Here is a 13,412-nt window from a genome sequence, read left to right as displayed (position 1 = left end):
TTGCATCAATGAATTATTTGATTTAGTTTGGGATTTTTGTTTTCGTTAGCTCTTGTTATGTGTTACGTGGAATGACAATCCACCTTTGGTACGGGATAATATTTTAAGATTTTCAAGAATGTTTAAAGATTCTTATATTTAGTTGCAAATCACGCTAAGGAATCATATGCTAAGGGAATGTGGATTCCCCTTTCAATAGGAATGTGAATTCTCTTTAAAACAGGTAGGAATCTAGATTCCCAAGTTTAAAGAAAATTGTATTTTTTATAAATTGACAATTTTAACCATTTTTCATTATCATTTAAGCAATTAAGATAAAATATAAAACAAATTATTATGGATTAAACTCTTTTAAAATTATTATTAAGAATAAAAACATTTGAAATTTAAATAGTTATTTTTGTATTGTACCTATCATTTTGAAATATTAGACTATAATTTTAATGAATTTTTTATAATTAATAGTTTATACTTAGTTTTTCATTATTTATTTAGAGGAAGATTTTTTTTAAGGACTTGGTAATTCATATTCAAATCTAAGGATAGAATAGGAAAAATAAATAATTTATTTAAGATTCTTGGGAATAAACCAAACATTATCATCTCACATTCCTAAGAATCTTAAGATATTCCTAATGAAATCAAATCTAGGAATCTGATTCATAGGAATCACATTCCTAGGAATCTAGATGCCAAGAGTAATGTAAATTCCCCCGTACCAAACGCCACATAAGAGAAATGACATTCTTTTCTCTTGAAGTTTAAGGAAATAAAAACATCAATACTTTTATTAATAAACTATAATAGTAACAGAATATTCCAAATTTTGAAAAGATTTTCTAGACCAAACCCTAACCATGGTTTAGTGACAAGGAACAACATTTAACAAACAAACAAAAAATCACTAACCATGGTTATGGTTTAGTTAAGGGAATTATCTCAAAATAAAATATTTTGGTATTATTATTAACAGAATAACTAATGTGTTGATCTTCTTAATCTTCAAGGGAGAGGAGTGTCATTTTTTTTATTAAAAAGTTTAGAGCGGCTTGTCATTCTCCCTGTGGGGTACTAGAATTCCAAAAGGCCGTGGCGCCACGAGTCACGGGATGGCCGAGGAGCCCGCACCCTTGGATTCTATGGTCGCATCATCAACCCGTCATCAGAGGAGGCCTTACTGTATGGAAATAGCTTTAAGAAGGGGTCTAGCACTAACGTTACTGAAGAGCTGGAGGCTGCCACCACATTCAATGCATTCTACCAAACCTCCTGACCGCATTTATGTAGAGAAGACCCTTGAACAGTGCTGCCTTAATTGCCGCATCTCACAGGGGTACAAGGAAGGCGGTTGATGGGACTGACACTTGAGTAGTGGCCTGCATGATCAACAAATGGAAGGTCGGGATCTTCCAAAAGGGCTTATATAAGGTAGAAGGTCCCCTTGAGAAAGTAATCAGAGAAAAACAACAGAAAAAAACACTGTAATACGAAAGAAAGGAAATTGTAAATAAGACTGATAGTGATATATTCAAGAACAAAACCTCCTCGGACCTATCTGAGGAGAATTATCCTTCTTAATTCAAGAAATGCCTTTTATTTTTCTTGATCTCATTGTTATCCTTGGCCCATGGTAAACGTTATCTCATCCATGAAAACCTAGTTTAGGAGCCCACTCTCTAACAAATTCATTATGTTGGACTATTTGGGCTTGGGTCCATCAATCGTTTGGGCTCAAGCGCTAAATCTAGTCCTTACACTCCCAAACCTTAATAGGTAATTAACCAAATTTTTTTTTTTCTTTCAATTGTTGTCTTTTGTAATGCTTGACCCATTACGGTCAAAAGAGTAATATAAACTTAGCCCAATCACAAATCAACCCAATTTTATCTAACGAATTGACGACTTATGGAAAACTACCCGACAGTGCCGCAGTGCAACCCATTTTATTGTGTGATTTAAAAAATTGGGACATTGACTTCATTTGTACAGTACAAAAATTTGCAAAAACCCAATCGAGGTACCAATGAACAACCACAAAGTTTGGAGAGAAAAATAATAATGAAAAAAGAGTCAAATGAGGCTCGAAGCAATATACTTCATTTTATTCTCTTACATTATCCAAAATTCTGAAAGGAATGTGTATTACATCAAGTATGCTGAATAATTTCAAGATAAGACAAGCCATTAATTAAGATTAAGAAGGTAAATTTATTTTTTACTCCTACTTAAATAGAAATAAAAATAAGAACAAATGATATAAAAATAATGTTACATTTTCTTTGTTAATATTTATTTAATTATAAACTTGCAAGTCTCAAAGAAAGAGAAATTACCCTTTCTCTTTAATTAAACCATTCTTTCTATTTCATTTCATTCTGTTCTATTCCCTTTTAATTTATCTATACATTTCATCTCTAAAATGTTCAAACATGCTGTACAAGTAAAAACAGATGGGATTGCAAGAAAAATATTCAAAATTGCTCTAAATCCAAACAGTATTCATTAATGATGCAAATGGAACTTTAACAATACCGACAACAACAACCAAAAAAAAAAACTTTTGACAATATTGTGTTGCTAATAGTATCATGGGAAATTTTTTGACATTATTCAATCTACAAAAAGAACTTTGTGTAGTATATAACTATATATCTTTGCCATCGAAGAACAATCAATTGTGAAGTGGGTTTGGTCCACCAGGGACAAGCCGGTGCGAAACTGTATGAAATGAAGAGATCTTGCTCTTCTTCTTGGACACCACAGAGCTGAGGATGGCAGAGTAGCTTCGTAAAAACATGGAAGAATACTTGGTCCTTGAACTTGGTTCTTTTTCTTCTCTAGAAGCTTGATCGATATTATGACAACTGAAACCTTGAATTAGTTCAAGCATGATAATAACCAGTAGGAAGAGGATTATGGGTCTGTGAAATTTCATGAGTCATATGATGGAACAGAGCTGGGGAAGGAAAACTTGAAAAGCAGAGAAAACAGAGTGTTTAACTGTTTTTTGTATTGTTTATAGCTGATTGGGAGGTTGAAAGTCTATATGTAAGGGAATTGCCACCTAGTGAAGAATACACTAAGCGAAAGACCTTACATATACTTTATATTATCAATTTTCAATTCTAAGACACATTGGTTCTTCGTTGCAAGCACATCTCTAGTATTGAAAATGTCAAAAGTTGACTTTTATGGATGTCACTTTCTGGGAGAGAGATTGGCTGTGTATACCTCATCAGTGGAAGGCCAAAATATTTCCCTTTGTACCTCATTTGATTTGAATAGCAAGCTAATGATAAATTTTCTTAGGAAATTATTTTCCTAGCAACTATGACATTTGGTTTTATATGAAATATCATATACCAATGACATCCATGCTTCTCTAATATGCTAGAATATTATAGTTAAGCCAATTAAGAAATGCATTTCTCTTGAAATTTTCTTTTTGGAAGAATCATGAGGTTTTTTTATTTATTTTTTTTATGTACATGACATAGCTTGCCAGCTACCACAGTCTACAGTAGTCTAAATATCTAATACATCTCCTTTCCCCAAATAAATAAGCTGACTTATATAAGAGTTGGGAAGAGGTGTTGGCAAAGCAACTCTATCCTTTAGTTAAGTGACTAAGTTACTCAATCCATATATAATATAATTGATGTATGAATGTATTTAGACATTGAAACCAGGAACCTCTTGGTTATAATAGCATGTTTTTGTTATGTAAAAGTTAAACGTGTATTTCGTTTATCATGTCATGGCTCATGAAGACAATATGTAAAGCATCGTGAAGAACTGAAAGATCAACAATTAAAAAGAACACAAAAAAAATAAGCTTGTTTTTCCAATTTTATATCTGCAATTGATGTAATCAGCATGCAGGCTTCTTTATCAAACTAACAAGAAAATGAAATCATAATTTTTTTAAAAACACAATATTTTTCTCTCTTTCGTCATACATGGGATCTGACCTATTCGGCTATTTCAATTTTATGTACCCCCTAAGGGGCACGCCATCGTGGGGAATGCTTTGTTTGGAATTAGCCAAATGAGCAGGGTAATGACAACAGAAGTTGGTAGTAACAACATATTTTGGAAAGCTGTTTTGGAATTTTTGTATAGTGTTTTGTTTGCATTTGAGAAGTAAATCACTATTTTTAAGGAGTCAAAATCATTTTTGTCAGCCTTTAAAAATGTTAAAAGAGTACTTCCAAAATGCTACACCTAGCAAAGTAGCAATGCCTAAGAAAACAAAATCAAATGTAAATTTAGAAGATGCTATTACAATACCCACATGTTCTGCCAAATGAATTCCTTGGCTTGTTGCCAATCTGCTATATTTATAGTGATATATTCTGTTCATTTATAGGCTATACCTTCTCTCTCTTATTATTGTCCACTTTGGTGATCAAACCACATCTTAGTAATGTGTTTACTAGTATGCATAGTATGTGAAAACCATAATATTTTTAAGCCCTTATCTTCATATGCAGTTCTGATTTATACTCTTACAAATGCATCTCTTGCTCTACCAGTCCAATTTAAAAGCCTATAAGATTTTTCTGACTACCAAACATTTCATATTACAAACGTCTTTATAGTCATCCTATAGAAGTCTTTCATGATCCAACAGCTCCATCTTTTCCCTCTTCAATTTCTTCTTCTGTTCTGCTTCATCGATGATAAATGCAATAGTTATGAGTAACAACAAGGAACGTTAGTTTAGATATACTTATGCTTTTTTTTAATTGTAGGTAGCTGCAGGAAAATAAATTAGAAGTAAAAAGCTCAAAATTAGGTTTGGGAATAAAAAACTTTTACATTCAACTTAAGGTTCTGAGTTTTCTGCTTTGTTCTCTGTCACTGAACAGAGTAAAAAACAAAAAAGTATCATGTAAAATATCACTGCTCATCCAATAGTTTAGGGGAATTGTTAAGAGTTGTTGTGTCTTTATCAAACAAAGTAAAAAGTAAAAAACATAATACATAGCACAATTTTCTAGAAACAGTAGATGAAAAATACTTGATAATTCAGAAAAACCCCACAGGCCAAGTAAATACACCCACTCAGCTAAATTTACTGAACCCTATGCTTTGATAGTCTAAACATGTATTTTTACAATACCATATAGTACAAAGGATATTATATCTCTCGCATAAAGCTTCATGACAAGACATGCTTCACGCCACAAGCTAAACCAACCTTAAGTTGCAGCAAAGAACAACAGGAAAGAAAGGCATCTGCTTCCAATTGAAAGGTAGCTACTTTCAATTGTTTACTTTCCTCATTTCTATCCCTGAGCCAAATTTATCCATCAGTTGTGAAGTGGATTTGGTCCCCCTGGAATAACTGGATGTGAAACAGTGCGTACATTGTTGGCCTTGTTGCCTCCAAATGCCACGAAATGTGAAATAGTATTGAGAGGAAATTGAAAAGAAGACTTTGTTCTTGTTCTTGGTTCTGTTTCTACATTGGCAGCCCAGTTGAGGTGCCGGCAATCACAAAGATGGACTAATACAAGGAGAGTAATAAAGAACACAGCTAGTGATGAAAAATTATGAACTCCCATGTCTCAAAACTATGGAACAGGAATTTGAAGAAAAAAAATAGAGGAGTTTGAACTTTGAAGCAGAGAAAACAGGATCTTCAGAGTTCTTTTTGGGGGTTTGGAGAAAATTTATATAATGGATCCAGGCATCTTGTGATGAAGCTAGAGCCAAAAAATTAACAATAGATATTTAAAGGACATATACACCCACTTTCTTATAATTATTAGGCCTACCTAATTTAATTGATTATCATTTATGCCTTCAGAACTGATAAGAGATTATTTTTCATATGATAGGGGGAAAAAAGTGAATTAGGATGTTGTCCTAAACATGAAACTGATATTGGAGCTATCTGGTCTGGAGTACCATGGTCTAATGTACTACATTTGAGTCAAATCTGACAGAGTTGGGTTACCAAGATTTATAAGTTTGTAAAGCCAGGGACACAAAAAAATTTACAATCTTTTTTCACTAGTGTTGGCATAGTAAGTTGTGATTGGAGCAAGATCACTTTCACGTGAACCTGCCATTTATACCTCTTTTATAAACACCAATTACACCATGTAATCTTAATAGATGTGAAAAAGAAGAATAATGAAATTTTTTGTCTTGCTTATTGTCATGTTGTAACAAGTTTTTGCTGACAAGTGCTAGCAAGGCCCTACACATCGTTGAACATTTTTTTGTCTATTCCATCACTTCCTGATTCATCACCACTAAAAATGTGAACTGTCTGGCTCCAAAGTGTGCTTTAGTCGGTCAGGCATGTCTTGGAATGCTATTATCTCAAAGTATAGGGTTTGGTTCTAATCACAAAACTCACAAGGCAGTTGTTAAGGGGACCAAGGCAATTAATTAAGCAGTACAAAATGATGTACTGAAAGTCTGAAACGACATCTCAGTGTCCCCAATGGGCCAATTCAATTGCCAGCCTTAGAAAGTGAAATGTGCAACTTAAGAACCTGTACCTGGCCTTGTGGTCCAATGATAATCAAGCTGTGTTAGACCATGCCGTGCTAGCAATGCAGGGTTTGGTTCAACTGATTGGGAGCCTAGAGGTGACATAGCATACCTACAATACAAGTTATCTATTTAATATGGTGGCTTGGAATCTCCATGCCAACATTTGTCTCTAATTTGGTGCTACTCGATTCTCTTACTAGTGCAATATAATAATTATAGTTCATGATTTTCATCAAAAAATCAAATAAGCTGATGTCAAACGCACACAAAGTGCTTTGTAGTTTAGATGTTTTGTCCGAAGTTGATTTCAAATCCTTCATCCTCACTTGTTACTATTTTAAAAAAAAAAATAAAAACAAAGTCTAGACTGTGAATTTCTGAGCATACGAATATGACCAACCAGGTTTGGGCATGAAATTGAAACACTAGCTACTAATCCTTAGGATGCACAGTAACCAAAAAATTTTAGTAATAATAAAAGAGAGATTTGACCATGTGAATTTCTGAGAATATGCTCTAGGTAGGCACAAATCGAGTTTTGGTATTACATTAAAATATTAGCTCCTAATCCTTATGATGCACAATAATATGATTTCATCCAGTTAAATTTGATAGACTTAAAAGCCAGCAGAGTTGAAGAATTTTAAAGGTTGTGATAAAACTTAAATTCAATTGATATTGTCTCTTAGGTGCCTCAATTAATTTCAATCACATGACTGTATAGATCAGTGTTAAATCCAACCATATAAAGGAATTATAAAAGAGGTTATGTGCCAAACTTTCTATGAGAGAGAGAATGAGTAGATAACAATATTTTTTCGAAGGATATTAAAAGCTCGTATACGAGTGTGGGTTCCAGTTAGCTCAACTGGTAAAGTTTTTTATGGTTGAATAAGAGATTTGAAGTTCAATCCCCGTCTACACCAAAAACTGATTAGTGTCTTGGTCTGATAATAAAGAGTTATTATCACGAGTAGATGCTATAAGTTGAAACTTTTTCTAAAAAAAAAAAAAAGCTTTTATAAGAGTTTTCTCTTGAACTTCCAGACATTAGTACTAGTATTATATTAAAAATTAGAAAATATTTTTCACAAAATAAAGAAGATCATATGTCAATCAAAACCTATCATGTGCTAAACGAGATTAGTGCCAAAATGGGTTTATTATTAAAGTCAACTATAGACAAAAATGCCATGCTCTATTATTAAACTGATAGCAACCATGACCCTTGGGTTCATTTGAACATAGGGAAAACAATTATTTCAATTGGTTTCTTCAGTAATTTCTCTCAGAGTGAGTCTATGGTGATAGACATCCTAGGAGAATAGATAATGTGAAAGCAACTATTTATGATGTGAAAATAGGTTCACCCTTATTACTTAATTTAAGTAATGTCCAATTTTATTATTAGCACCGCACCATAAGGCATCTCGAAAATCCCAATAGATCAATAGCATGCTAGATTGAATTTGAGACTTTTGAATTTACCTCACATCCTATATTAATAAATCTACCACCCAGGTACTCTCGTGGGAATAACACCATTTATAATGCAATTATTCAATATTCTAGAAACAATGTTCCATCTACTCACATAATATTGGATTCTTGTAATTAAATTAAAATTATAGTAGAATTCATCTTTATGCGGAATGAAAAAAATATTGTTCATAGATCATTGAATAATTTTCACCATTTTTAAGTGTTGCGGAGGATGTAACAACGTGTCTTAAGTCTACTACAAAAGATAACAAAGTAAAATATATAATTTAATTTGTTTCTATTTAAAAAAATGCTTTATATTTGCTCAATATATGCATTATTATTTGTTTTTCAATATAAATTATAAAAAATTAAATCTTACTTTGAGTCTTTGACTAAAACTAGATATGGAAAACCAAATATGATTACTTAACATATAAATTTATTTAAATCGTTTCAATGAGAATGGGAATATCTCTGAGCTGCATTGAGCTTGCCAGAGAATAAAAAATGGGGTTCTCAATATGAAGACCCCAAGGGCTGCTACACCAAATTGGTTTTATATTTATGTACTTGTAAGTTGTAACCACTTATTAGCTTTTCAACTATGGAGGCTTTCTTGCAAATAATGTTCAATATATATTATGGGGTAAGCAGGAAAGTTTACACTACGTTAGTCCTTACTTGTAATGCAGTAATTTTTGGGTAGTATGAGGTGCTAACAAGGCGACAAGCATGTTCATTTTTCATGCCTCAGATATGAATCACACAACATTGGACACACTTTGATTCAAGGCATCAAAACAAGGATTGGCAGAGCACGAATGCTATGGCCTAGTTGAGAAAAATGACAATTCGCTGTCCAGAACTCATTAAGAAATGAGAAACCTCCAAATTTTCCTACCTTTAGGCCTAGCCTAGCCTAGCCCCAATTACAATTTGTATTTGACAACCAGAGCAAATAAATTAAATACTTTTGGAAATATGCCTTTCAAGGGTCACCTCATTATCCTCTTTCCGGTAATGAGATAAAGGGTAATAATTATGTCATGCATCAAATATACAAATTTTCTTCACTATCTTATAAAAATGGAGGATTTTTTACTTTATTTATTTATTTATATTTTTGGATCGGGAATGATCCGAATACAACTAAGTTGCATGTACTCTAATATTGCACACTGAGGAGCAAAAGGGGACTCCATGTTTTTGATTAATGTATGCTATAACTCTTAACCAAATTCTCTCAAAAAAAAAAAAAAAAACTCTTAACCAAATTGAATACACTGAATGATGCAGCTCTGAAACCCCAACACATTATTTAACAAACTACAAACATGTTCGTTCATAAGTAGGGTATCCTACACTACAATCTTAACCATATCCTTATGAGTATAACATGATTGATGAAATACACGCACCCAATATTACCCTCCTTCAGTGTCTCCATTAGAAATTGTTTACAAAAGTTTGCATTATTGGCGCTTGAAATACTCCACCTTTACTCTTTCGCAACATCAGCACCAGAAGGGGTTTCCTCGGTTTTAACAGCTGCGGTTTCAGATGGACCATCTTCGGCAGGTTTAGCAACATCACGGTCTGTAGATTCTGTAGGTTCACTGGTGGGTGCCCCATCACCAGTTTCTGAAACAGACTTCTTGACGGTTCCGACCTTAACATACTTACTCATAAACTTGTATTCCCAGTCCTGCAAAGCCTCAAGTTCAAATGGACCAAGACCAGATACATCCCCAGTCAGATCTTTATCTTCAAAAGACATCTTTGCAAGAGCTCTGCTAGCATCCTTTCCAGCAAACAGCGCATAAGGTCCACCTGGTCCATAAAACATTCTGCCAGGAAGATGGGTTTAAATGCAGTCAAATTAGATATCACACAGAAAAGAGGACCCCCAAAATCATATGACATACAACATTATAGTCATGAAAACGATATTTTATGCCAATAAAGAAAATTAAAAGTCCCACAATGACCTTATAAACAACCAATGAAAACAAGCAATTCATTGTAGTTGCTAAAAAATTACCCCATACTAAGGCTTATAGTAGGTCATGGCATTACCTAGAATGAATATTCACTCCAAAGAATCTAACTTCACATGAAAATAACAGGTGAATTGTAGGAGAATATAAACAAAGCATGCAGGAAAAGCAGACAAATAAGGTGAGCACAAGGCCAACTAGATACGGTTAGCCTCATACCTAGAACAAGGAGGGCCGGGAAAACACACACGAGACTACAGATTACTCCCAACCTATTAGGTTAGTCCAAATTAAGCTATGAGGTTCATAATAGACTACAGATTACTCTCTCGTCTAGTTTGCTGTACCAAACCATGAACACACTTTGTTGCAAGTACTTTCCTTCTAATATATATATTTTTTAAAATTAATTTTTATAGGTAAAGAACTTTATTAATAGAAGATAAGAAGCATACAATCTGTTACTTACTATGGTACACAGGATGTGTACCAAAGGAAACAAAACATTAAGCAAAAGTACACAAATATAAAAACTCAAAAAAAGAGGGGATAAAAAGACCGGTCATTGCAGTCATCCAATCAAACAGAGTAAGCAAGAAAAACCGATTCAGTTCAATGATGGAATGTTCCTCCCCCTTGAAAGTTCTGAGATTCCCTTCTTGCCAAATAGTCCACAGGATGCATTGTGGAATTGCTTCCCATATAACTGCTGTCCAACAACTGCCCACACCTCTATTCAAACAAGCTAGCAGATCCACCACTTGCTTAGGTATCACCACGAAAGTTCTAATATACATATTTTTAAGCTATGAGCTATGAGATTCATCCTAGACTACACAGACTATTAGTATTATCTCATCTAGTTTGCTGAATCAAACTATAAACACACTTTGTCGCAAGTACTCCCATTCTATGTTATACATATTGTTAATCATATAAAGAGATGGACATTGAGCTAAAATTACACAATTTCGAAAAAGCCTTTTTCTTCCGTAGACAACAACCAACAAGAGTGCATATAGAAAGTATCACAAGGCTGTAGAGAAGTCCTTGAAAAAAATTATGGAATCATTTAAGACCTAGAGGTCCATGCCAAGTGCCTTCCAAGTTCCACCAAAAGGAACAAGTCGCAAGTTCAAGTTCGGAAACAAACCTCTACCATATATTTTTGGGGGAAAAAAAAAGGTCGGTGCAAGGCTGCTTACCAATCAGCTCTCTAAAACCGTAAAAGTGGAAACTTTGTGGATGACTCGTAGGACCTTTTTTTACAACCCAGAAAGTAATACATCAATAAAAACACCAAACAAAACCCAAAAAATCTCATTTGTGTGTGAGAGAGAGAGAATCAAAAAAACGCTGAACATGAAAAAGGAAACACAAGACTTCAACCCTACAACACGCCATAAAGACATAAAATCTCACATACCCAGATGCCAAAGCATTCCGTTGACCCCAAAAAGAAAATCTAAAAATCCCAAAAAGTTCAACAATTTTCAGATACCCAAAAACCCCCCATAGAAATCCTAAAAAGCAAACCCCCCCCCCCCCCCCCCAAAAAGCTCAATAATTTTCACATACCCAGAATTCCAAAAACCAAAACCACTCTAAAAAATTCATCACCTACCAGCTAATATACCATTTGTTACACAAAACCCAGATACTAAATCCACTCCTACACCCCAAAGAAAACCCAGAAAGCCAAAAAACTAATCTTTTCAAAAAAAATTCATCACCTACCAGTACTAGCTAATATACAATCAGTTACACAAAACATCATTAAAAAAACCCAAAAACCCAGAAAGCCAAAAAAAAAACCCAAACTTTTTTGATAATGAAACAAAACCTGCTGAGAGAGACATCGTAGATCTGGCCCTTGATGGCCATGAGCAAAGGCTTTTTAGGATCAGTACCATCGTACTGTTTGAGCTCCTCCTCGGTGATCTCTCCAAGCTGGACCGGCGGAGGAAGTGGCTGACTCTCCTCCTCGCGTGGCCGTTGATGCTGATCGGAGGACCCGAACAGCCCGGAAGCCACGTGGTACACAGCCAACGCCAGAGCAATCACAGTGAAAAAGGTCGCTGGAGAGAGGCCCGTGTACACTGTGATCGCTTCCTTCAGTGCCTCCCATAGCTGCAGAGCCATTAGTTTTTGTTTGTTTTGGTTTTGGCTTTGATTTTCAGTGAATGAATAACGCAAAATAGAGAGAGAGAGAGATAGAGAGAGAGAGTGGGGAGATGAAAGGTGAGATCTTTTATAGGTATTATCAACTCATAGTCTTGGTGAGAATTTGGTCCAAATTTCCAAACTTTTTTTTTTGTTTTTTTTTTTGGTTTTTTTTTTTTTCCCCTGTAGTTTGGTGAACAATGAGCTAACTCTTCTCACCAACAAAAAACAGGAAAAAAAAAAAAAATTCTGGTTATAATAATTTGTCTAATTTTGTACGTGTCTTATTAGTTGAGTTAATGTTATGTAAAAGACAAAAAAATTTTAATATAAACAAACTATAAAAATCCAATAAACTAAAAAAAAAAGAAAAAGTAAACGCAATCTATACCCAATAAATATATAAAATTAATGTATTGACCTGTTTGGCAGAGGAGTTTAAGTAATATTGTTTGGGTGTTTTGATATATGTATATGTGAAAAAGTGTGTTAAAATGTGTGTAAAATTATTTAAAATGTGAAAATAATTGTTTGAAATGGCCTACCAAATGGGCCCTATGTATCTATGACTTAAAAAATAGAGAAATGATATGTCCACAATATTTTTACAACAAATTTTAAGTGACAGGTTATTACTGGTTGTTATTATTGGAGCAAAAAAGTAACCTTAGTATTAGATTCAAATTTGAACCAATAATAACTAACTACCTATGATTTATTATGAAAATGTTGTGAATGTAGTACCTCTCAAATAAATATATAACTCTTACATTATATATAATTTGAATTCATTATATATATATATATAAATAAAATTGTGATTGTTTTTAATTGTACCATGTATATACACGAGCTAGTAATAATAACAAGTCGCTCTCATCAAAAAAAAAAATCACTTTTTTAAAACAAAAATTAGGTACAAATACAATTTCTTAATTGTTTTGTTCACAATTAAAATCAACAGCTTATTTTCTTTCTAGGATAATTAAATTTATTGGTTAATACAACTATATATTATAAAATTTAATTTGAGAATTTAAGTTACAGTACCGTAGTACCTACAAAACTATACTTAGAATTTTACTTATTAATCAAATAAGTTATATGATTTTTTTTTTATATAAAGAAATTACTAGAATGTGTAGTATGTGATTAAACTTCCAACCTCTCTCACTCACCCCGCTTTTATTAGTAGGAAAAAAAATTAATGCTGACTTCAAGATGTTAGGTAAGATTTCGTTCTTTTTCTTTTTC

The 13,412-nt window shown here is 33.4% G+C and overlaps 1 protein-coding gene across 1 annotated transcript; it reads right to left on the bottom strand.

Moving 5' to 3' along the window:
* Positions 1–9,289: 9,289 nt before the first annotated feature.
* LOC142618429 (membrane steroid-binding protein 1) lies at positions 9,290–12,418 on the bottom strand. The gene is made up of 2 exons (XM_075791369.1): positions 11,839–12,418; positions 9,290–9,845 (listed from the first exon to the last, which is right to left on the bottom strand). Exons 1-2 carry the CDS (start codon positions 12,135–12,137, stop codon positions 9,497–9,499), a joined length of 648 nt encoding a protein of 215 aa, XP_075647484.1. The 5' UTR covers positions 12,138–12,418; the 3' UTR covers positions 9,290–9,496.
* Positions 12,419–13,412: the final 994 nt, after the last annotated feature.

Source organism: Castanea sativa, chromosome 12 (genome assembly GCF_040712315.1).
Source record: "Castanea sativa cultivar Marrone di Chiusa Pesio chromosome 12, ASM4071231v1".
Lineage (NCBI taxonomy): Eukaryota > Viridiplantae > Streptophyta > Magnoliopsida > Fagales > Fagaceae > Castanea > Castanea sativa.
The sequence above is the reverse complement of the archived record's forward strand: the minus strand, read 5'-3'. Positions and strand labels throughout refer to the sequence as shown.

Coding starts and splice junctions, on each gene's coding strand:
- LOC142618429 (XM_075791369.1), bottom strand. CDS start 12,137: ATGGCTCTGCAGCTATGGGAGGCACTGAAGGAAGCGATCACAGTGTAC. Junction 9,846..11,838: donor TACGATGTCTCTCTCAGCAG/GTTTTGTTTCAT, acceptor TCTTCCTGGCAG/AATGTTTTATGGACCAGGTG.